At 33.6% G+C, this 27,223-nt stretch overlaps 1 protein-coding gene across 1 annotated transcript; it reads left to right on the top strand.

Moving 5' to 3' along the window:
* The first annotated feature begins 18,921 nt into the window (after positions 1 to 18,921).
* LOC136028459 (uncharacterized) lies at positions 18,922 to 20,433 on the top strand. Its single transcript, XM_065706300.1, has one exon. It carries the CDS (start codon positions 18,922 to 18,924, stop codon positions 20,431 to 20,433), a length of 1,512 nt encoding a protein of 503 aa, XP_065562372.1.
* Positions 20,434 to 27,223: the final 6,790 nt, after the last annotated feature.

Genomic DNA, 27,223 nt, shown 5'->3' with positions numbered 1-27,223 from the left:
ATTATAAACAATTTTAACTATTATATTCAATTCTCAATTGATCCCAGGTATTTTAACATTAAAGGGTAAAAAATATAGTAAAATTATATAATAAAATTACTACTGGAACTTATGAATTTAAATTTTGAATTCACTAATGGCACTATCTTTAATCGTTCGTCACTTATTTTTGGAGTGTTATTTTCACACCTATTCATAATTCTCGTGTCCTTGCCCAATTCATTAATTGAACTGATATAATGTCATTTTCTAGTTTATCACCTTAAAGTATTTTTATTGCTTAAAACTTTAGCAATTGTTAAGTCTTTATTGCTTTTACACTTCTAACAAAATGGGAAGTGCAGGACCCGGGACACCTATCCCCTAGCAATTTAAGTACAATAGTACTGCTGGTACTACGGCTCTTCTGTTCCATTCCCGCTCTCCTCTGCATTTGAATTGTTTTTAAGCGTTTGTTAATTGTTTTATGAGTCAAGGAACTAAGGTAATTCTTAAAGACATTACTTGGTACACAAATTGCAAAATTAGGACTTATGTTATACTCTTCTGATTTTCATCAACGTCCGTGTGGTCGATAACGTATCTTGATGTAGGCGATCCGTTAATTGTTGTGGATCTTGTTGCTGTCTTCGTGAGTGTGTGGTGAGTGTACCTTCTTAGCTGAATACTTTGTCTTCTCAGGTCTACATAGTTCAGTTGGAAGAATAGAGGGTCGTGGGACAGCAGCTGGCGATTTAGAGATGACTTATTTTGTTGATAGCTGTTGGGTCGAATCAGATGTGTGATTTGGGCATCTTTCGGCGGTTGATGAATCATGATAGGCGCTGTTCAATTTCCGACCATGACATATTGTCGGCCAAAGCCAGAGTATGCAAATTTCTATAATAAAAATTTCCAAGAAGAATCAAATTGTTAACGTAACTAAAAAGCATTTTTATCATATAAGAATTGCATAACATAAATATTATTTAAAAATTCAAAGGATAATTGAATTTATGATAAATCTTTTGGTACATTAGAAGTAATGTGAGGTATATAAGGTTATATAGTAAATAAGAATATCCTTATACATGTATATATAAACAACAATTTAGTTTTTATTTAATGTAACATTAATTCCCATCGGTGTTTGAACTTCAACAATTGGTTGAGCCAGACTAAAACCACATGAACGGCAAAATTCTGCCAATGCGTGGGTGATTGGTACGCAGCATCCAGCACAACAAACTCCAGGTCGTGAGACAGCAGCTGGCGCTTTAGAGGTGACTTATCTGGTTGATAGCTGTTGGGTAGAATCAGATGTGTGATTTGGGCATCTTTGGGCGGTTTATGAATCATGATAGATGTTTTTCAATTTCTGACCATGACGTATCATCGGCCAACGCCAGAGTATGCCAATTTCTATACTAAAAATTTCCAAGCAGAAACATATTGTTAGCGTAACTAAGAAGCATTATTATAAAATAAATATTGCATAGCATAAATATTATTTAAAAATTCAAAGGATAATTGAATTTTCAATTATCAAAACAATCCGTATTGACTTTCTACGTATTTTAATCTTTGGTCCTCGTCAGTGAATAAAGGTATTTGCAAATCTAATGCTTGTTTTATTTTCGTTAATTGCTTTTTACCTTTAATCTTTTCTATTTTTGGCCATATGGATGTTTTAGATTCCTCGTTGTTTATATTCGGGATTGTGAAAGATAAGTTTATTCCTTGAAAGTGGTGAGAACAATCCGTATTGACTTTCTACGTATTTTAATCTTTGGTCCTCGTCAGTAAATAAAGGTATTTGCAAATCTAATGCTTCTTTTATTTTCGTAAGCTGCATTGTACCTTCAATCTTTTCTATGTTTGGCCATATGGATGTTTTAGATTCCTCGTTGTTTATATTAAGGATTGTGAAAGATAAGTTTATTCCTTGATAGTATTTTCAAGTTGAAAGTTATTTTCGGGTTCATGACATTAGTGCTAGTTGTGATTAAAGGTGTTTAAAACGTTGTTTCTTCAGTTACAAGTCTGCAACCTTGTTTGATTTTAATAGTTCCAACGTCCTGTAACAATATTTCAGTTTGATAACTGGGGTAAACTTTTTCCGTATTGTTGTAGCAGGATAGGGTTCCTACCGTCTTTCTAGGTACTATAAATAACCATAAATTGTTCCGTAAATTAATGAAAGTTTCTCTTTTGGTATTTCCTATTAAGGCTTCACAAGAGTCGGGAATATTTTGTTGCTGTGATTCCTTTAGGAACAGATCTAGCATGCATGATCCTATCTTTACGTTATATATAGTTAATTTTAGTTGGCAGACCAGATTTTTAAATGACACGCATTCTTTTAACTCCTTGTCATTTGCTAGTGCGTATTTTCTTCTGTCCTGATCTATTAACATATATTTTGCTTCTGGGATGATGCTCATGAAGGAGTTTGTCTTATTTATGTTAATGGGGAAGGTAGATATTTTGTATAGGTCATATATGGATTGTTGATTAATTAATGGAATTTTGACTACCGCAAAAAGTTGTTCATTAATTTCGGTGATATGCACTTTCAGTTTGGTATAATATAAGAATAAGTTAGCTACTTCCGGTTCTACTGGCAAAGAGAGACCAAATGTGAATTTGGTTTTTATTTTGTTTAGAATGTTCTTTAGGTTAGAGGGATCTACTAAGTCGTAGGAAAGGGATCCTCCTGTTAATTCAAATAAGGCGAATTCAAATTTACTGACATCAGTAGCTAAGTTCAACAGTGACATAATAACAATGACAAGTGACACCATCGCTAGACTTGAATCAGATATTACTCTATCGACTAATTTTTTAAAGAATTCATTGTGTTGACCGTTCTTGAGATTTTTTTTGGATATGGCCTCAATTTTATCTTTTTGATAGTTGGCTGTACTTGCTTGTATTTTTTGTACATGTAATGTTGTATTCATGGCTGTGTTTAGTCTTTTAACATTATCTCGTAATATATTAAAATCTTCTTCGGTGGACAAACCGAACAGGCGAGAAGCGAGTTCCCCAACTATTGGGATTGAACTTGTCGATCTTTTATATTTACTCCTACGGAAAATTACTTCGAATATACGTGTCGTGCTTTGTTTAAGCTTTCGTATTTCTGTATTGAATAGTTCAAATAACGCTTACAACCTTTGTCTGTATAATATAAGGAATCCCTGGTGAGTTGATATTCTATGAGCATTTTCTATGGTTAATTCCGGGAGGAGTTCTAGCTCATTTTTGCTGGCTCGTCAGCCATGGCCAGTCATGAGCAAGTTTTTTTACCTTCTATAGTCCAACATTCTCTCCTGTGATAATCTTCTTGGCATTTTTTGTCTCCATCCATATATTGAGTCCTACCATAGTCGGCGTCAACAAAAGGGGTTTGCCATCTAACTTGTATTCTTCCTCTTTTTGTAGAAGTCCATATCAAACTAGTGGATCTGAATGGTTGTCTCACTGTTCTAAGATTTCATCGTTGTTATTTGGTATCAATACGCTAGGGATACTTACCTTAGTAATTTCTGATATCGAGGTGTCTAATTTTATTGGTTTTGGGTCAATAGTCGTGGGGGTTGATGTAGGGAATGTTTCTTCCACTTCGGTTGTTGGGGTATATTCAGTTTCGGCTGTTGTTGGGGTATATTATTATTTATATATAAAGGGAATTTGTATTTTGGTTTGGTTGTACCGTTGGTCTAATTTGATGTAACTTCTATATTTTCTATACCCTTTATTGTTTCTAGTATTTTATTTGTTCGTCTTCCAAGGTAAGATAGAATTTTGGTTGTTTGGGTTTCAGTTGGAGTGGTTTCTTGTGTGTTTAGAGGGATATCTATTACGTTTCTTGTTTGAGCTTCTGTTGGTTTTATTTTAGAGAAATTTATCTCTTCTTTTATTGGTTTCTTCTCAGCGTTGTTAGCTGATTTTGATCTACTCCATAGTTCTTTGAAGAAATTCCATACTGTAGGCAATTCGTTTAATAATGTATATTGTCCATCATATAATTTCCTCTGTCTAAGTTGGTTCTCAATTGGTTTAATTATATTTTGGGTCTCTTTATTAGTATCTGGTTTGATTTTGATTAGTTGATCTTTTTTTTCTATGCCGTTACCGAGTCATATGGCTTTATCAATTTCAGCCATTTTTGCATCAGAATTGTTAACTATTTTCTTCGTTTTGAGTTTGGGGTAAGTAGGGGATGGTGTATCTTTTTTTTCTTGTTACTGCTTTTGCTTGCTTGTTGCCCCTTGTCCGATCCTAGGAATTGAAAAATTGATTCTTTTAGGTCATATGTATTTTTCTCCAGTCTTGTTACTTGTTGGAACAACGTTTCGAATGTTTTAGGGTCTAACTTCATAAATATTTTCCATGTGTTGTTACTAGTTAGAAGTAAATTTTCATCTTCGAATATTATTCCATGTTTTACGACGTCTTGTGTATAAGTATGTATACACATGGTCTTTAAAAATGTTAAGATCATCATTGTTTATTTGTAATTAATTGTTTATTAAAATAATTTTTTTGAACAAATAATTTTTAACATATATATATATATATATATATATATATATATATATATATACATATATATATATATATATATATATATATATATATATATATATATATATATATATATATAGATTAAGTTTCTAATTTCATACCAGTTCTTTGATTGTGGGTTTAATCTTTCACTATGTACTATATCAGATGTTTTATATATATTAGGAAGATTAAAAATAAAAATTTTGGAGCTTATCGAAAATATGTTGTATTTCAAAGTTAATCGAACGTTTATTAAGTCAAAATTAATTTCTTTATAAGGAAAGCAACGGGAACAATTATAAATTAAAATGTTAAGTTTTATTAGTGTTAGTCCCAAAAAATAATTGAAAGGAAAATAATTTCGTAATAAAAAATTGTCAAAATACGTAAGTTTTAGGTTCAAGCCAAATAGTCGATTGCGTTTACAGAACTGACCAACATTTTGAGTATATTTTATTGATATTTAATATGGTATTAATACTACATTAAATGTCATATTATTAATTAAAAATTTTAAAATTAATCTGTCCTGACAAGCCAACACTTCTTGAAGAGAAGAAAAAAAATGAATTATTAAAATTCCCATTAATTTATAATAGATCGACATTATTTACACGAGAAAATCAAAGTTAATTGTACGAACATTAAATTACTTAATCCAAACAAAAATATGGGATTCAAATTCGGAAGCGTAGTTTTTCAAGCAAGGACGAAGTAAAAATAAGGGAAATTCGGGAATATCAAACACGGTAGGACAATCATCGAGTAATGGCCCGGTCTCTCTAATTTGAAAGGCACAACTGCAAAACCGATCAACTACCACCCACAAGCTTGGTGTGATCAATTATGTCTCAACTACGAATCTAAAGAGTTCGAATTGCTGAATACAAGTACATGTGCAGACAAGTGATATCTCAAGGGTATAAGTTGTATAACCCACCCTTATGATCAATATGAAAGATTAGCCCTTGTAATAGGTTTGCCCTTCATAGGGTTATTCAAAAGACTTAACCCTATAATTTAAGTATTAACGAATATTAACACTATAAATATAGATGATTTTTAATATAGAAGATATTAAATATAGAAGGGGGTAACCGTCTTTTCAGTAACTTCAAGTAAGGAAAAATTTTTTTTTGTCAAACAATTCAATTTTGAAAATCAGAAAAAAATTAGAAAAGAAAACAACGTGACATTCTTTAAATTTTGTCTTAGTTCTGGTATGAGATTATTTCAAGACCTATTACTTCTTCATTACTTGCTAATATAAGAGGACCTACTGCGAGATGAATAGACATTAGTAACTTTTACAATATTTTTTATTTAATAAAATAATAATAAAAAAAATATGGGGTAGGGCGGTGGTAATTGCCATTAGTGGCATACTACTTTAAATTTTCTTATTTTAGTCGAAAGTAGTAATTCTTTCACATTATTCTATTTAAAGATGCTTGATTAAAATTATGAAACAGATATTTATTTAGTATAGCCTAGAACTCAGAATAAAATCGTTTTTGTGGATGAGTAAGAGAATGGTTTGCCATTAAATTTTCATTTGTATTTAGTTAAGTTAGAAATTAGTAGTTTATTTGGCTTCCTAAATTCGAATTTGTTCAAAATTCAATTATAGGCTACACATATACATACATATACATATATATATACATACACATATATACATACGTACATATAATTTTTTTTGCTATCACTTCTTTTTATAGTTAACACTAAAAACTAAAAAGCTTCTAAATATCTGGATTTAAGACCCCTTGTCTTTTTGTTATAATAAAAATAGGTCCTTCCCCAGTATTTTTTTTGGTTTTCTGATTTTAATAAATCAAGAGTTTTATACTTTAGTTCTAATATTTGGTTGTTTTCCTCGATGTATTCTTCAGTATACATTGCATAGTTCACCAGACATTTTGGTATTTGAAGACTTTCTAGGGTGTAATTAATATTTATTCTTTGCATAATCGTACGTATTATTATTATTTAAGAATTAACGACGCTTCTTGACTACTATGGTCCCTGCAGTGCATCCCTGCAGCGTGATTCGATCTCTGGGTCCCGTATTAAGAAGCTAAGGTCAAATCCACTGCGCCACCACAGGTCTAATCGTACATATTTTTTTCTTCATATACTTTTTAAACTTGATTGACTAGTTTTAGTACAAATTATATTATATTTTAGTATCTTATAATAATATGAAGGATCGACACATTCTACTATGGTTTCGGACACGATAGTGTCTGTTTCTGGAAATACTTCTGACCAAAACTTTTGTTTATTTTTGTATAAATTGACTGTCATTTTCTTTAGCGTATCATAATCTTCCTCATATAGAATGTGACACCCTTCTAATGTGTCACTTATATATTTTTCTTGGATCGAAAGAAGTAAGTTTGATTTTATTGACAAATTGAAGTTTGTTTTCTGCTAATATTGAGAGAAAATGTAGAGACCAGATAATTGTAAAACCATCTACGTTACACACAAAATCAAGACTTTCGCCAATGAGGTCTGCTATCAGGGGCTAGGCCCTCTTGGTGACCTTATTAAGTAATGCCTTAAAAGTGACCGATAAAAATTTCTTATGTATTGATAGCCTTCCCTGATCACTGTCTGTGAAAATTGACAATATAATAGTATATTCATTAAATCTCTTATTAAATTACTTTTAATAATGACGGGGACTGGTAAATATAAGGACAGGAATTTGTAATCCAGATTTCTTACTGCGAACTTGACTGAGTTTTCCAAAAGCATTTCAATAAATTCATAATTGAATTTTGACAAATCAGGTAGGCTCAGGTATTCATCAGCAGACCCAGGTTCTATCTTGCGATTATGGAAAGTCGAAATTTCTTTATAATTTTTAAAATTTGGACTACTCACCATTCTCCTTAAAGGTATTTTGTTAGTTTTTATTTTAAGCAAGATATAAGTTTAAGGTTACTTGCTTAGCGTGGGATTCGCTCGAGGATGATCTAGAAACATTATGGTATTAATTACTTTAGGTAAAAAAAAATTAAATTATTTTATTCCTATATGCCCTTTTTTTTGCTTATATATACGGCGCATAGCGCCGATTTCGATTTGATGGAATAAGTAAAGAACGCATCTGTTCATTAGGTAGAAATACATTCTTAATGTAATTACCTAGCCTGTTGAGGCCGTGCCTTATAGCAACGGTATCTTCGATAAATCATTTTTCTGAAGTGTCTGTCTTTAGATATAACCTGAACATTATTTTAATCCTTTTCTAATCCTTATGAGGAGGCATAAATTTATTGAGAATAGGCCTAGCCCGACCCTTTTTTGTTGTTTTGTTTATCCTAAGGGTTCATTAGGTTAAATTTAGAGTAGTCTATTCTTTTATAAGGGGAATATCAAGACATAGAAGTCTTGAATAACGATTATCATTTTTAGTGTGAGACAAAATATTATTGTCATAGATTATTGTATTTCTGTCGGGGTATACGCATATTTCATTTATTTATAATGGCCAGTACAATTCTGACGAGTTCAGCGGTTGTAGAAATTATAGACATATTAAAGCGGTTGTAGGTATATACATAAAGACTGCTTCCTGGTGGCTTTGAATTTTTCAGAAAGCTAATAAATTTTGTTTGTTCGAAGAGTTCTGGTCCAGCTAAGATTTTCTCATTAGGACAGTTAGCGGTATGTCGTCTAATATTTAAGAAGCGATTAATTTAGTAGGGTTAGTGCCGGCGAGCGTATTTATTTTCAAAATTGTTACCTTTTAAATATACTTTCTGTCATATTTGTTTTCCTTTTTCTTGAAATTTTCTTTTCTCTACCAAATCTAGATCGATTTAGGGTTTTTTTGTCCAATTTTGTTCTCTGATATTATTTCATACTAATTTTCTCTGCTTTTCGGTCCATTCATTGAACAAAATTCTATCTCTTGTACTAATTCGCCTCCAAATCTCGTATTTCTGAAATCGGATGTTAAAGAGGGGTGAAGTTTATTCGCCTCTTTCCTTAGCTTGGGGACTTTTCTTAGGTTTGCTAATGTTAAGTGTGGCTTCCAGCTTTCCTGATTTGCGATCCATATACCACTTTTACTGATTTTTTGGTAATTTCTTCCAAAACAGGGCTTAAGCGAGCCTAATTGTGTTCTCATTATTTAATTTCACGTATAGAATTTGGTCCCTAAAATTCTCCAATGCCTTGAAAGTCAAGATGTAGTTGGTTATTGGTAAATTCTTGTTGAAAACTTGCCATGTCCTTTGCGAAAGCATTCTTTGTGAGTTCAACTTCGCAATTATCCTTTAGGTGAAAGACTTCAATGTAAGATGGAAGGAACTTTGTTTGATTATGGCCTTTGCCAGACTGGGATCTTTTTCAATTATATGTTTTTGTAATTCTGAAGCTTTTGTCCTTATTTGAGCGATCTTTATTTGAATGGCGAGAAAAAAATTTGGTGGAGGTTCTTTCATTATTCCAGATTCATTACAAGCCCAATTTCTAAAAAAAGAATTAAGAATTCCATCATTTTATTGATAATTAGGTTTTTTTGGCACAGATATTCATAAGGTTAGTGGTGTGGTTAATATTTGATTTAAACTAAGTATATCAAGTATTCTGGGGCATAAAAATTTATATTACAGTCTATTTTATAATTATTCGGGATAGTAAGAATTGGTCCGTTTGGTGGTGTTGAGAATTCTCTTGACTTAGGTATGCGAGAGGACAAACAATTTAATTGGAATATTTGATTATTTTTTTCGAAATTATCGTCAACTAACATTAAATATCGTTGTAGATATTTAGGAAGTCGAAGATTATTTAAGGTGTGATTCATGTTTACCTTTTGTATGAGAAGACGGATGTGTTTTCTGCATTGTTCTTTTAAAGTCGGCTGATTTGGGACATTACAAACTATTTTGAAAATTAATCTTTGGTGGAAATATAAAGGATTTTTACAGTCTATTAATTTCTCATACATTGCAATATCTATTTTTGGTGATATCTTTGACGCAAAACTTTCGTCGTATTTACTACAATTAATAATGACTCTTTAATTCGTCATAGTCCTCTTCATATAGGTAGAGTTCTTGACCGTATTTCATCGTATTATTAATTAAATGATAGTTTTTATAGTTCTCATCAATGCCGTATAGTATATTTGGTTTTTCTAGTATAATATTATAATTTTTTTCTACGAGTATTGATAAAAATCTTAAGGGCCAAATGATCGTGAAGCCTCCGTCGTTAAATATTCTCCAGAAGTTTTCGTGAGTCAGGGTTGCTATTAGAGGATATTTTCTGGGGGGGGGGGGTTGTTGTTGAGTAGAACGGTAAAAGTCAGACACCCAACTCGTTGTTTATATTGGTAGTCTTCTCTCATTATTTTAGGTGAAAAGGAACAGTGTAGCAATATGAATAATATTCTCGTTATTAAATTATTGCTAAGGACAATGGGGATTTGTTGTAGGATTGACAGGGTCTTATAACGTAAGCTCCTTGTCGCATCCTCTACGGCCGTCTCCAGAATTTTGTCATTAAAACTGTGGTCAATTTCTGACAAGTTTGGCAAACTTTGGATCTTATCTGGAATCCAAAAAATTTGGTTTTTGGGGGTTTTATTGGGAGTTTTTGCTGGCCTGTTAAAACTCTTTAAACTGGTAAGGTTCGGATTACTTAGGGCTCTTTTTAATGGCATTCTTCTTATAAGTATCTGTTATTTATAAAAGTAAGTTAACTAGTTAATGAGCGATTACCTGGTTGACATCGGGTTCTTCTAAAGTTGGGGTATGATGTTGTTTATTTTAGGATATTGACTCTCCAGTCTCGCGGCCAGCCAAATTTTCCTTGAATTTAGTCAGTTCTACTTTGTCTATAAATTAGAGAAATTACATAAAAGGGGCAGAAATAATTGGCCAAAAGAGAGAAAATTTAATTTGAGTTTATTATTCTTTTCTTTTCATTTGAAATATTAAGGCTTTTCCCCTTTTCTTTGATGAATTAATTTGCTCGATTTAAGAAAAGAAAAAAATATGTACAATTGTTTCTAGTTTCTGTAATCAGAAGATTCCAGTTTTTTTTGACAACTCCAATTTCTAAAAAAAAGAATTAAGTTGCATTAGATTAATGATCGCTAGGTGGACTTAAACATTTTTTGATAAAATTTCCGTAATTTAGTGTAGGCTAGATCGTGAATCTCATAATTTTCCGTGATTTTTAGTATTGGTCCATTATAGGTCAGTAGATTATGTTCCGATTATAATAGGTAGGGGGTTGTGAATGTTAATTGGAAATCTATGTTGCCTATTTCTAGACCATCTTCGATGTACATCAAATATTTCTTTAGACTCATGGGGATTTGGAGGCTATGTAGGGTGTGGTGAATGTCCCTTTTTCTCATAATTTGGCGTATTTGTTTCCTGCGTTGATCTCTTAGGCTTAGTTTATTTGGGGCTCTATGAAGTATTTTGTAAGTCAATTGCTTACGAAAACATAGCGGGCTGGCGCAGTCCGACCCCTTAGAGACTACTTTGCGTCCAGCAGGGCACAAGGGGCATTATTTGTCCCTCGAATGCACCGCTTCTATGACATCTGCCCTGTGGGGTTGTATGCACATATTTAAATTTTATGATGACTCCTCTGGCATGTCCAACAGATTGTATTCCTTGGTCTTCCTCTTAGTAACGTTTCCACTCGCTGCCAATGAGGATGGATTTGGATCTTTGGTCAATTTCCATGCTACATGTTCTGGGTAATATTCACTGTTGGTACTATAGACACTAATAAACAGGTACACTATTTTTTAAGGCTATATGTTTTAGATGGGTGTCCATAACAGTTTTTTTTTTTTTTTTAGAAAGACATTCCTGCATATTTTTTTGCAATCAGGTTAAGGCAGAATTTATATAGTGATGTCACTTGGACGCTTCCACTTGACGAAAGCAAGCCAGCATTATCGTCGTCGTAAGCCAGCAATGGTCAGTTGACAACACCATTTATAGCCTTTTCTCGCCATATTTGCAAGCAAACTATCTAGCTAGCTTTTCTCATTATTTACAATGTCATTATTATTAAATTATTACAATAAGTAACGTTCATGATCCGCTTCCTAATCAGACTGTTTTTTCTTCTTTTTCAACCGAGTTGGTATGGTTTTTGTTTCTAATTTTGGTTGAATATTTAGCTCCCCTGCCACTCCTCTGGTGTCAACTAGAATACTTCCAAAGCCATCGTCACTTCATAACGTTTGTAAGTACAATTTAGTTTTGCTTAGTTGATCTTTTACAGCAGCAAAGCCAAATTGTTTGGATTGTAACTACTAACTTGTTATTTTCATTTAAAAAAGTATACTAAGCCAAAAAACAGTTACAACACAATTGTATTATTTAATTTCGTTTGCCAGGCCTAAAGCTTTCACTCGCAAGTTGTTACATGTAGATCCTGACTTCATCCAAATCTGTTAGTTACGGATCCAAAGAAGATTAACAAGTTCTGTAAAAACTACTGGTACAAAGTGTGGTTCTGAGAGTAGCCAATTTTTGTTTTGGCAGGTAGATGTCAGGTCATTCGATGAACAAACTGATGTCATGTGGGTGAATATTAGGTTCGCTCCTATTCCGGATCACATTTGAAAAAGTAACTTACCCAGTCGGCCCAATTGTGCATAAGTCAAGTAAAGGCCTCCAGCTGAGACCTTAGAGACTACTTGGTGTCCAGCAGAATGCAAGGGGCATTATTTGTCCCTCAATTCCACGTCTGCTATGCCGTCTTCCCTGTGGGGTTGTATGCACATATTTAAATTTTATGATGACTCCTCTGGCATGTCCGACAGAGTGTATTCTTTGGCCTTCCTCTTAGTAACGTTTCCACTCGCTGCCAATGAGGATGGAATTGGATCTCTGATCACTTTCCATGCTACATGTTCTGGGTAATATTCCCTGTTGGTACTATACACACTAATAAACAGGTACATTATATTTTAAGGCTATATGTTTTAGATGGGTGTCCATAACAGTTTTTTCTTTTTTTAGATAGACATTACTGCATATTTGCTTGCAATCAGGTGCTTTAGGTAGAATTTATATAGTGATTTCACTTGGACGCTTCAACTTGACAAAAGCAAGCCAGCACTGTCGTCGTCGTAAGCCAGCAATGGTCAGTTGACAACACCATTTATAGCCTTTTCTCGCCAACTATTGCTAGCGAACTTTTCTCATTATTTACAAAAAGTCATTATTGTTACATTACTAGCTGTTGCTGTGGCGCTTCACGCCACACCAACACCTAGTTGGTGGGGGCACTTCGCGCCTCCCAAGCCCCCCCCCCCCCGCGCGTAAGTCATTACGTGCCATTGTAGTTGTGTCCCTGTGTCCCAACTGTGAATATAGATATATATATATATATAATATATATATATATATATATATATATATATATATATATATATATATATATATATATATATATATATATATATATATATATATATATATATATATATATATATATATATATATATGTTTTAAAGATAGTACAATGCTTAAATTAAATAGTAAAACAAACAAGCTTTATTTTATATGTCTATAAAAACGGATTAAATATACTACAAAATACACTACCTGATTAAATATAAATCTGAATTGTTTTTGAAATATCTAGTTGACAATCCAACATCAAATCATCTGGTACTTTTTTTTTAAATGAGGCAAGAGTGGCTGTAAAAAAAATATTTGTCTGGATCATGCTCATCCTAGTCACTATCTGTAGTATTTTTTTTGCTACCTCTTTGCTTGGAACAATCTGTCAGAATTTTATTCAAGTCAGTTGAATCTACAGACACAGTCTTTTTTCTTTTGGAGGTTCCTGGTAGTGGGCTTGTGGCGTTTTGATTAAAAGATGAAGCACTTGATTCATTGGTCATTAAAGTCTCTTTCCTTGGTGTAATAAAATCAAATACACCATCACTATTCACTACAGGTCTATTGCTATTTTCAAGGTTGGTTTCTGTAGACTGAGAAAATTCCTCTCCACAATATGGCTATGAAGGAAGTTCATTTTTTCAACAAGTTTTTGCTCTTTTGGCTTTAAGCTTGAATCAGTACTAGAGCCATTTGGAGCTTTTCTTTTTTCTTCAGATGAACATAGCAATCCCTCAAATTACCCCATTTTTTCACAAGCTCAGTAACTGGAAAAACAATAATAATTACTACCTTTAAAAATTTTAAACAGGCTCTTTTTACAGCAAATTCAACTGAGACGTACATAGCTATTACCTTTAAACCACATTTTGTAGATAAAAAGGGTAATGAAATGTGAAAGAAAGATTCTGTAAACCAATTTAAGCTTGTGGTCACTTCAACAACATTAAAAATTTGTAATTTACTTCTATCAGTACTATTCATTGATGCTGAGTTAAAGTACTTGTAGCAAGAAAATTATTGTCTTTGATACACTCAACCCAGATATTCGTATAGTCATTCAGGTCTTTTGTTACTAAAGTTTCCAAAAAAAAATGGTGTAACTCTTCAGTCTTCAAATGTTAAAAGTTACTTTGTTTTGAAACTGAAGGAACAATTGCCTAAAATTAGTTTCGATTGGGCATAAAATCTGAGTGTGTAAAATAGTTTCTGGAATAATAAGTAAATTTGTTTTGTAATATTATTTAGTTCCTTTACAGAAAAGAAAAAACGCAGATATTAAGGCATCCACATCCCTTAAAGGCTCTGTGCCATAAAGTTACACATCTCTGTATGCCCTACATGCTTTACCTAATCCACATTTACAAACTTCTTCACAGTATAAATACAAAAAAAGATGCCTACAGTGAATTTAACAACATAAGGAAAAAGACATTGCTGAATAAGGAAAAAGATATGTGCAAATAGGGAGACTAATAGGGGAATTAAACCATCACAATTTTGAAATTATAAGCAATGACCTCGTTTGATTTGAAAACTTTGTTGATTAAGATAATCTAACAGTGTCATTTAGTTTCTTTTGCAATATGGTTTGCTAATGACAATGTAAAATACATAGTCAATGACTTAGACTATATATGGGACTTTAGTGATTGTTTCGACTTGCATAGTTTATTATAGGCTACTTATTTCCAACAACATTGCCATTTTCAGAAAAATCAACAGACTTTCATGTATAGCCGGGCTATATTGATAGGCTATATTATAGCTAGATAAGCCATATTGAACAATATCAGGTGAAAGGAGACTAGACTTGGATGCAAGGTAGACTAACATTCTAGATCCGGACTTTCATACAAAGAAACAGTCTATAGGCCTAATACTGAAAGCAGTAGGCTATCATTAGATTGCTTATTTTATGTTCGGTTCATGTATTACATTTGTGTTTTTGACAATGCACCTTAGCCTCCTCTTAAATATGGGCTACCAGATTTAGGCCTCAATAGCCAACCTAAAAAATTACTAAATTACTGAACAAAGAAGTTCCTACAACAATTATGTTCTTTAATATAAAATACATTATGTATTTTATTAATCAGATTATGAAGTTTCTAGCATTATTAACCACATTTAAGCCTAGCCTATCTTAAATTCTTTATTTTTTTATCTTAAATTATTTCAACATTAAAGAATAATTTCAACAATGGGTCTAATCATGAACAGGTCTAGAAAAAGAGTACTTCCAAAAGAGTTTCAAAGGTTACCTGACACACTTGGCTAGAGTAAAATAGCAGTAGGTTAGGCTAGTTTTGTTTCAGATATTTGAAGAACAAAAAAACAATAGAAAATCAATTTAAATAAATAGTCATTGCTAATTTTTCAGCATTAATTACAGACTTCTGCTAAGTGAAAAATCAATATTTGTCAAAGCACACCCTAGCTTACAAATCAAGAAATTGGCAAGAATAGTCACCACTAATGTCTTTACCAATTGAAACAAAGCTTTGGCTTAGACTTTCCAAGAATTATGCTTCAATTGCCTGTCCTAGAAACCAGGGTTCTTTGAACTATATAAATATTTCCTAGCTTGTACAAATTCATTTTTTTTTCAACAAAAACATCCATTTTGGCTTGTAACGTGAATGTAAAAAGTTAAAATACATTAAACTTCTTCCGTTAAAGTTCTCGTATTACATTTCGACTTACGGTTACGTCAACGTAAGATCTTAAGAAGGATTATTGAGCCCTACAGATTCCAGTGTGAAGGGGAAAACGGCACGCCAAAACTCACTGTGAAGGAACCTTAAGACTCAGGAATCTCACAGATGGACATCCTAAATAGAAATGCTGTGAACAGTTTTTAGCTGCTAAATATTCAAAGCTATCAAAAAGCAATCAACAGAAGAATTTTATTATCCAATACAATTCAAAACGTAATTACAATACACTTATTGTAATTCAATTGAACAATATATTACTAAAAATTGGCTAAAAAAATTTAGGAGTTGAACATCTCTTTATTTTAAATTAAAATTATTTCCTATCCTTTTAAAATTATTTCACGGTATTATACCTTGTCTGGTATGGAACTTATGTAAGGGACAGTCGCTTTAACTCATTTATTGCAGTATCTAGTTTTTCTAATAAGCTCTTATCTAAGCGCAGGAACTAGGCGAAATCACTATTAGCAAGCTGTTCCTGCATTTTCTTCTTCTGGAGAAAATTCCTGATGCCCAGATTGTGCTTCCTTTCAATTTCTTGATATATCTCTTGGAAATGTTTGATCCGTCGTTGGACGTCCCTAAATAGTTTGGGACAACCTTTTCCAAGCTTGATTATTAAAAGAGCATGGATTTTTGCAGAATTTGCACGTCTTAAGAGGTCATTTATTGTTCTTTTTCTGATATTGTTGTGAAGAGATAGAGATAAAAGATCCTCTCTTGATTTATTTTCGTCAAACCGTTTTTGTCATCACTTAAAGATCCAAAATATATTTCCGGAGGTTCTTGCTGATTTAAAAATTGCAATAGTGAAAACATAAATTGTCCATAATCACTGGACAACTCTTCATGACCCATCGTCTCAGCCTTATTAAAGATTATCCTGATTTTATCTTATGGGTATTCATAGCTTCTATAGATCGGCGAAATTCTCAGGATCGAAAAACAAAAGAATTATGTCTACTTGTTCAGCAAGGCATTCAAGTTCACAAGCAAACTTGTCACTGGAAAGTATTTCTGTTTTGTCGACTATTGTCAATTTTTTCAAAACAGAAGCGTTGACACAACAGCATCGAAACTGACTGAGAAAGACAATTCCAAATTCCTGATTGGTACCGAATGGCAAATTGTTAGGGATTACATGGTCATTCCCACCATACGTGACCACAATAAATCTGTTAGTTGTCAGTCCTGGAGCGATTCTCATTCCAGGATAATCTTTTCCAAGAAGTTTTTATAATAAAAGTTGTTTTACGGTTGATTTTTGGCCAGCTAGTAGTATACCATCTTCCTTTTCCTCATCAAGTATGCCTTACCCTCATCAATAAAATACTCGTGTGTCAGCTGTTGAGAATAAAAGTTGTTGAATAAGTACTTTTTTTCCATTGGAAGGATCTTATCATTGTAGATTCTTTCAAAGTTTCTGATTATTGGGCTTTCCTGCATAGTACGATTCAACATTTGTGTAAGGCCAGATTCGACAATCACATGTGAAAGCATACACAAACTGAATGTGCTGAAAAATTGGTTTCTGTGTAAACACAAGGAAGGTTAAGACTGAGGAATCTCACTGATGGACGTCCGAAATAGAAATGTTGTGAACAGTTTTTAGCTGCTAAATATTCAAAGCTATCTAAAAGTAATCAATAGAAGAAGAAGTTTATTATTCAATACAATTCAAAATGTAATTACAATACACTTATTGTAATTCAATAGAACAATATGTTACTTCGTTACTTTCATTCGTCTTCGTGGTGTGAAGACCATTTAGTCTAAAAAGGATAAAACTAATTGGACTGGTTTGACTGGATTTTATTGTCGCATTGCAAAGTGAAATAACTAACCGGTTTTGGCTCACCCGGAGATTTACTGTTTACCTGTGCTTGATTACATGCTGAATTAAATCAATAAGAAAGTGGCTTTATTGCAATCATTATGGCAGTATCACAAAAGAACTTTGATGAAGCAGTGAAGATTTTAACGGAAAAACTTGATGCCGTACTCCGTTCTCAAAGAGACATCAACAAGTCCATTCAGTCCCTTACAGGGGAAATAGCTACGCTAAAAAAGGATGCCTCCGATCGAGATATAAAAATTGGCCAACTGGAAAAGGAGTTGGAGGATCAAAAATTAAGGTGTGATCAACTGGAGAATCAGGTACTGGAAAGTGATGTCAAGGACCGCAAATTAAATTTGTTAATTCATGGCATGCCTACTGAGCGGCCGTCTCAAACAGTTGAAGAAAATGTGAAAAATTTTTTATCTGATACAATGGAGATAAGCGACCCCATTCAGATTACGAAGTGCTACCGTATGCTTGGTGGTTCCGTTAACGTTACTAATCGAAGGCCTCGTCCAGCACCTATATTTATCTCGGTTGTAAACGAACAGAACATTCAGAGGATTCTCAACTCAGTTCGTAAATTGAAGGGGAGCGGCATTCGTGTGTGCACGGATCTTCCCCCCAAGCTGAACGCTATTCGAAATGAACTTCTTGCGAAAGCAAAGGATTTACGTGAATCAGATTCCGCAAAGTTTACGCGTGTTAAACAGAAGGGCTCGAAGCTTTGGCTTGAATCCAAATCTACGGCCTCGTCACCCTGGGAAAGAGTGATGGACTAGTTATTGCTGTCCCTTTGTGATTATTATTAGTATTGTGATAGACATTTTGATTGATTTTCTTGCCACTTTTGTCACAGTGTTGTGTACATGTTGGGTTCTACAACCTCGTTTTTTGCGTATGATCTTTTTTTTAGTTTTCTAGTGTTAGTAGGTCTAGTGAAAAAAAAAATCAGGTTTCGAGGTCTTGTTTGTTCTCTGCCACTTTTTTACCCGATTTGCCTGATTAGTGGTGCGGTGCCATTTCCATTTTTCCGTCGTACCTGCCTGGGACATAAGGTAAAGATGAACTTTATATATAGCACGTGAGTAGTGGGGAGTCTGAGGGAGGATTGGGGAGCCGCCTCGATGATCAGCTTGATCTAAAAAATATTTATTATGATTTTTCCCCTTTTGCTAAAGGTGTTTATGATGATCATTTAGCTAGCCTTCCTGCTACTGATTTTTTATTTGAAGGGGATTTAGGAACACCTGTATTTGATGGGAACTTAAGATCAGCACTTTTTAACTGCAGAGGTTTGGCTAGTAGCCACGAGTTTGTTTCGCAGTTACTTTGTAACCAGAGGGTAAGTATTTTAGGCCTCTGTGAAACCTTTTTAAGTAATGAAAATGCAGAATTCATGAATTGTGATGGGTTTAAATTTATATCTAATAATAGGGAAAATAGACAGGGTGGCGGAGTTGGACTTTTTGTTCGGGATGATATTCCATTTGTTGTGAAGAAGCAACTATCTAAGCATGACCAAGACATGACCTTTGAGAGCATTTGCATTGAGTGTGTGATTGATAATAGGAAAGTTCTTGTTTGTGTTGTTTATCGATCACCATCGGCTTCGTTACAAGAGTTTTTGCGAATGTATGAATGCTTCATTGAAGATGTGACTAATTTGAATTCTGAGCAAGTTCTGGTAATGGGTGATTTTAATATTAATTTATTGTTAGCTCAGACAAATAGACCGGGAATTTCTAATCATTTGCATGAAAAATCGCTTGAGTTTCTGTGCATGAACCTATCAAAATCACTTTTACCATCATGCAGGTCTGCGACCCGGGTTACGGAAGATACGGCTACTCTCATTGATAATATTTTTTCTACTATCCCCGTTACTCTTTCGCATATTATATTTACAAATGTTTCTGACCATTGTGTGGTAGTTGCGGATGTTGGAATTAATCACAGACCAAAATTTTCGGAATTTAAACAAACTCGAAAAATTGATAAAGAAGGAATGGATAAATTGAGGAACCTTTTGTATTTAAATGAATGGACTGCAATTCTAGAATGTGAATGCCCTGAGATTTCTACGGCTTTGTTTTTAAAATATTTCCGTGAGTGCTTGGATGAAGCTTGTCCATTGAGACGCATTAAAATAAAAAAATATACACTCCCTAAAAAACCATGGATCTCACGCGGGCTTCTACACTCTATTTCAATAAAAAATAAGCTATTGTTCCCATCTACTAAAAATAAAGAAGAGTTTAAAAAGTATAAAAATGTCCTGACACAGTTAATTCGGAAAGCAAAAGCTAGATATTTTGAAAAATCATTTGTAGAAGCTCGTGGGGATCAAAAACATACTTGGAGACTTATTAACTCTCTGTTGGGAAGGTCTCAAAAATCTTCATTTCCGAATGAAATGTTACGTGGTGATGGTACTTTTTCTTCCGATAAGCAGGAAATAGTGAACTTGCTCAATGCTCATTTTGTAAGCATCGGTGAAAAAACAGCTAATGCATCTCATGTTTCTCCAAATAATAATAACAATGATTTATTTAAAGATCACATGCCCCCTCCCTCTGATAAAAGCATGTTCCTTTCCCCGGTTACTGAAATTGAACTAAAACAGATCATATCTAAAATGAAGAACGGTTCATCTGAAGCCCTTGATGAATCTTCTACTAATTTGGTCAAAGAAATATTCCCAGTTATATCACCGGTTTTATGCCACGTTATTAATCTTATATTTGTAACTGGTGTCTATCCTTCAACATTTAAATCAGCAAGAATTGTGGCCCTACATAAAGGTGATGACCCGAGGCTTCCTGCTAATTATCGTCTTATATCGATACTCTCTGCTTTTTCGAAGGTTGTAGAGCGAGCACTGTATAACAGAATTTATTCTTTTTTTTGAGAAATTTGATTGCATTTCTAAACTTCAGTTTGGATTTAGAAAAGAGCATTGCAGTGATCATCCTATGGCTATTATTGTCCAACATATTAATGATTGTCTTGACCGTGGAGAAACGCCTGCAACTATATTTTTAGACATACAGAAAGCTTTTGATTCCATTTCTCATGAAATTCTTTTGTATAAGCTTTCGAATGCTGGTATTCATGGTAATTGCCTTAGGTTACTTGAATCGTATCTTCATGGGAGGCAGCAGATACTTATATATAATGATGTTAGATCTGATTCTTTACAGCAGTCAGATAAGGTTGGTGTTCCCCAGGATCCGTATTAGGACCTCTGCTTTTCCTAGTTTACATTAATGATTTGTGCTCAGCTACTGGAGTTTCTTCTATAGACACTCAGTTTACTGACGACACTGCAGCAACCGTTTCTGGTAAATCTCGTTAAGAGCTAGTGGTCAATTTAACATCCGCATATGATTGATTGTCTACTTGGCTCTCTGATAATAGACTACTTCTGAATAGAAAGAAGACTAAGTTTATTGTTTACAGCAGGACGGGTCACAATTTTCCAGATATTGAATCAGTTTCCATTTCTGCGAATGAACCTGAGTCTGTTATTGAAAGGGTTGTATTGATAAGATATTTAGGAGTTGTGTTTGACGAGAATTTGTCATGGAAAGAGCAAATTAATCAGGTTAGAGCAAAGTCTGCCCGTGGAGTTGGTATAATGTGCAGACTGAAAAACCTTCTTCCATAGTGCGCTCTTAAATCCATTTACTTTTCCCTTGTGCAATCCCATTTTGATTATGCATCTATTATTTTTTTGAACACTTTTAAAAGTAATGTTACTCCTCTACAGATTATACAAAATAAAGTAGTTCGTATACTTAAACCTTTTCTTCCTTCGCCATCAAACTTCCCCTTAAAATTCACAACAGAGACCCTTTTTTCACTTCATAATATTCTTCCTGTTCGGCAAAGTATCCAATTTTTAAGTGTTATGTTTAAGATTAAGCTTGAACGAGAAAAGCTCCCCAGATATTTTGCATCGATGGGTCTTATTTCTTCTCCTTCATCTTCACAAGTTGAAACCCGTGGTAAATATAATCTGCGGACTCCTAAGGTAGTTACAGAGAGGTCGCGTTTTTGCCTGAGGTATTTGATTCCTCTACATTGGGAAAGTTTGAAAAATGAGATTGATTTTAATATAAGCATAGATGCTATAAGACGGAAGTTGAAAAGAGTGCTGATTGAAAGTTATAAATCTAAATAATTTGATTTTTTATTTTTTTTATTTTTTTTTTTAGGGATATTTATATTTATATATATTTTTTTTTTAGTATTGGGTTGGTCTCTGGGGTTCGCCCATGAGGCCTCCAGATGTCTTATGACTCACTTGGTTTTAAGTTGTAAATTTAATTGTGTCTCAGGATGGTGCGCGGAGGATAGAAGTGGTATCGTACGGCACGGGATTTGTTTTTTATTTATTTCTGTCAAGTTTGGTTAAGAGAAGTTTTTATTTTTAATTTTGTGCATATTTAGTGTTTCTTAAAGGTAGCTCAATTGCATTCGAGCTATACTCTCAGCATTGAGTTACCTAATATTTTGTATATATTGGTTATAATAAAAGAACCTTGAACCTTTGAACCCTTACTAAAAATGGCTTTAGAAAATTAGGAGCTGAATATCTCTTTACATTAAAATTATTTCCTTTCCTTTTAAAATTATTTCACGGTATTATACCTTGTATGGTATGGAACTTATGTAAGTGGCAGTCACTTTATCTCATTTATTGCAGTATCTAGTTTTTCTAATATGCTCTTATATAAGCCCGGGAATTTGGCGAAATCACTATTAGCAAGCTGTTCCTGCATTTTCTTCTTCTGGGGAAAATCTTCGATGTCCAGATTGTTCTTCCTTAGGATTTTTTTTATATATATCTTGGAAATTTTTGATCCGTCGTTGGACGTCCCTAAATAGTTTAGGACAACCTTTTCCAAGCTTAATTATTAAAAGAGCATGGAGTTTTGGCAGATTTTGCACGTCTTAAGTGGGCATTTATTGTTCTTTTTCTGATATTATTGTATAGAGATAAAAGATCCTCTCTTAATTTATTTTCGTCAAACCGTTATTTGTCAGCACTTAAAGATCCAAAATATATTTCTGGAGGTTCTTGCTGATTTAAAACTTGCGATAGTGAAAACACAATTTGTCCATTAGCATTTGACAACTCTTCACGTCTCAGCCTTATTAAAGATTATCCTGATTTTATCTTCATGGCTATTCCTAGCTTCTATAGATCGGCGAAATTCTCTAGAAATAAACAAATTCTCAGGATCAAAAAACAAAATATTATGTCTGCTTGTTCAGCAAGCCATTCAAGTTCACGAGTAAAGTTGTCACCGGAAAGTATTTCTGTTGTGTCGACTATTGTCAATTTTTTGAAAACAGAAGCGTTGACACAACAGCACTGAAACTGGCTGAGAAACATAGTTCCAAATTCCTGATTGGAACCGAATGGAAGATTGTTAGGGATTACATGGTCATTCTCATCATACGTGACCACAATAAATCTGTCAGTTGTCGGTCCTGGACCGATTGTCATTCCAGATAATGTTTTCCAAGAAGTTTTTTTAACAGAAATTTGTTTTTCCGGTTGATGTTAGGCCAGCTAGTAGTCTACCAGTCTTTTCCTTATCAATAAAATACTCGTGTGTCAGTTGTTGAGTATAAAAGTTTTTTAATAAGTACTTCTTTTCCATTGGAAGGATCTCATCATTGTAGATTTTTTCAATGTTTCCAATCATTGGGCTTTCTTGAATAGTATGATTCAACATTTGTGTAAGGCCAGAAACTCGACTCATGTCTGTAAAAAGAATAAATCAAATGTGGGATTTACAGGATTAATGGGGGAGGAGGTCGGTATATTAGTTTGAAAATGAGCATGCACTACCGGATTTTTGCAAGTAAATTGTTGAGATATTGTTACCTTTTGACAAGAATAGCCTCGGCCCCTTGGGTTTTATAATTGGTATCTTTAATCACACTTAAGGCTGTAGCGTCGATTTCGGCTGTACCGTTGATCTCATCATTGTAGATTTTTTCAATGTTTCCGATCATTGGGCTTTCTTGCATAGTATGATTCAACATTTGTGTCAGGCCAGATTCGACAATTACCTGTGAAAGCATACACAAACTGACAGTGGTGAAAAATTGGTTTTTGCGTAAACGCAAGGAAGGTTAAGACTCAGGAATCTCACTGATGGACATCCTGAATAGGAATGCTGTGAACAGTTTTTAGCTGCTAAATATCCAAAGCTATATAAAAGGATTCAATAGAAGAAGAAGTTTATTATTCAATACAATTCAAAACTGAATTACCAATACCCTGATTGTAATTCAATATAACACTATATTACTAAAAATGGTTCAAAAAATTAGGAGCTGAACATCTCTTTACTTTACATTAAAATTATTTCCTTTCCTTTTAAAATTACTTCACGGTATTATACCTTGTATGGTATTGAACTTATGTAAGGGGCAGTTGCTTTATCTCATTTATTACAGTATCTAGTTTTTCTAATAAGTTCTTATATAAGCCCGGGAACTTGGCGAAATCACTAATAGCAACCTGTTCCTGCATTTTCTTCTTCTGGGGAAAATCTTCGATGTCCAGATTGTTCTTCCTTAGAATTTTTTGATTGATCTCTTGGAAATTTTTGATCCGTCCTTGGACCTCCCTAAGTAGATTGGGACAACCTTTTCCAAGCTTAATCTTTAAAAGAGCATGAATTTTGTAGATTTTGCATGTTTTAAGAGGTCATTTATTGTTTTTTTTGGTTTTATTGTTTAAAACTTGCGATAGTGAAAACACAATTTGTCCATTAGCATTTGACAACTCTTCACGTCTCAGCCTTATTAAAGATTATCCTGATTTTATCTTCAGGGCTATTCCTAGCTTCTATAGATCGGCGAAATTCTCTAGAAATAAACAAATTCTCTGGATCAAAAAACAAAAATATTATGTCTGCTTGTTCAGCAAGCCATTCAAGTTCACGAGTAAAGTTGTCACCGGAAAGTATTTCTGTTGTGTCGACTATTGTCAATTTTTTGAAAACAGAAGCATTTACACAACAGCACTGAAACTGGCTGAGAAACACAGTTCCAAATTCCTGATTGGCACCGAATGGAAGATTTTTAGGGATTACATGGTCATTCTCATCATACGTGACCACAATAAATCTGTCAGTTGTCGGTCCTGGACCGATTGTCATTCCAGATAATCTTTTCCAAGAAGTTTTTTTAACAGAAATTTGTTTTTCCGGTTGATGTTAGGCCAGCTAGTAGTCTACCAGTCTTTTCCTTATCAATAAAATACTCGTGTGTCAGTTGTTGAGTATAAAAGTTGTTTAATAAGTACTTCTTTTCCATTGGAAGGATCTCATCATTTTAGATTTTTTCAATGTTTCCAATCATTGGGCTTTCTTGAATAGTATGATTCAACATTTGTGTAAGGCCAGAAACTCGACTCATGTCTGTAAAAAGAATAAATCAAATGTGGGATTTACAGGATTAATGGGGGAGGAGGTCGGTATATTAGTTTGAAAATGAGCATGCACTACCGGATTTTTGCAAGTAAATTGTTGAGATATTGTTACCTTTTGACAAGAATAGCCTCGGCCCCTTTGGTTTTATAATTGGCATCTTTAATCACACTTAAGGCTGTAGCGTCGATTCGGCTGTACCGTTGATCTCATCATTGTAGATTTTGTCGATGTTTCCGATCATTGGGCTTTTTTGCATAGTATGATTCAACATTTGTGTCAGGCCAGATTCGACAATTACCTGTGAAAGCATACACAAACTGACAGTGGTGAAAAATTGGTTTTTGCGTAAACGCAAGGAAGGTTAAGACTCAGGAATCTCACTGATGGACATCCTGAATAGGAATGCTGTGAACAGTTTTTAGCTGCTAAATATCCAAAGCTATATAAAAGGATTCAATAGAAGAAGAAGTTTATTATTCAATACAATTCAAAACTGAATTAACAATACCCTGATTGTAATTCAATATAACAATATATTACTAAAAATGGTTTAAAAAATTAGGAGCTGAACATCTCTTTACTTTACATTAAAATTATTTCCTTTCCTTTTAAAATTATTTCACGGTATTATACCTTGTATGGTATTGAACTTATGTAAGGGGCAGTCGCTTTATCTCATTTATTACAGTATCTTGTTTTTCTAATAAGTTCTTATATAAGCCCGGGAACTTGGCGAAATCACTAATAGCAACCTGTTCCTGCATTTTCTTCTTCTGGGGAAAATCTTCGATGTCCAGATTGTTCTTCCTTAGAATTTTTTGATTGATCTCTTGGAAATTTTTGATCCGTCCTTGTACCTCCCTAAGTAGAATGGGACAAACTTTTCCAAGCTTAATCATTAAAAGAGTATGAATTTTGCAGATTTTGCATGTTTTAAGAGGTCATTTATTGTTCTTTTTCTGATATTATTGTAAAGAGATAGAGATAAAAGATCCTCTCTTAATTTATTTCGTAAGACCGTTTTTTGTGATCAATTAAAGATCCCAAACACATTTTTTTTGCTGATTTAAAACTTGCGATAGTGAAAACATAATTTGGCCATAAGCATTTTACAACTCTTCACGACCCATCGTCTCAGCCTTATTAAAGATTATCCTGATTTTATCTTCATGGCTATTCCTAGCTTCTATAGATCGGCGAAACTCTCTAGAAATAAACAAATTCTCAGGATATAGAAACAAAAAAATTATGTCTACTTGTTCAGCAAGCAATTCAAGTTCACGAGTAAAGTTGTCACCGGAAAGTATTTCTGTTGTGTCTCGTATTGTCAATTTTTTCAAAACAGAAGCGTTGACACAACAGCACCAAAACTGGCTGAGAAAGACAGTTCTAAATTCCTGATTGGTACCGAATGGAAGACTGTTAGGGATGACATGGTCATTCTCACCATCAGTGACCACGATAAATCTGTCAGTTGTCGGTCCTGGACCGATTGTCATTCCAGGATTATCTTTTCCGAGGAGTTTTTTTTAACAAAAGTGTGTTTTTCCGGTTGATGTTAGGCCAGCTAGTAGTCTACCAGCCTTTTCCTCATCAATAAAATACTCATGTGTCAGTTGTTGAGAATAAATTTTGTTGTATAAGTACTTCTTTTCCATTGGAAGGATCTCATCATTGTAGACTTTTTTTTAATGTTTCCGATCATTGGGCTATCTTGAATAGTATGATTCAACATTTGTGTAGGGCCAGAAACTCGACTCGTCTCTGTAAAAAGAAAAAATTAAATATGGGATTTACAGGATTGATGGTGGAGGAGGTCGGTATATTAGTTGGAAAATGAGCATGCACTACCGGATTTTGGCAAGTAAATTGTTGAGAGTTTGTAACTTTTTGACAAGAATAACTTCGGCTAAAATACTGGTGTGTCAGTTGTTGAGAATAAAAGTTGTCGAATAAGTACTTCTTTTCCATTGGAAGTATATTATCATTGTAGATTTTTTCAATGTTTCCGATCATTGGGCTTTCTTGCATAGTAGGATTCAACATTTGTGTAAGGCCATTTACTCGACTCATCTTTGTAAAAACAATAAATTAAATATGGGATTTACAGGATTGATGGTGGAGGAGGTGGGTATATTAGTTTGAAAATGAGCATGCACTACCGGATTTTGGCAAGTAAATTGTTGAGATTTTGTAACTTTTTGACAAGAATAACCTCGGCTCCTTAGGTTTTATAAATGG

Source organism: Artemia franciscana, chromosome 6 (genome assembly GCF_032884065.1).
Source record: "Artemia franciscana chromosome 6, ASM3288406v1, whole genome shotgun sequence".
Classification (NCBI taxonomy): domain Eukaryota; kingdom Metazoa; phylum Arthropoda; class Branchiopoda; order Anostraca; family Artemiidae; genus Artemia; species Artemia franciscana.
This window is presented reverse-complemented; position numbering and strand designations above follow the sequence as displayed.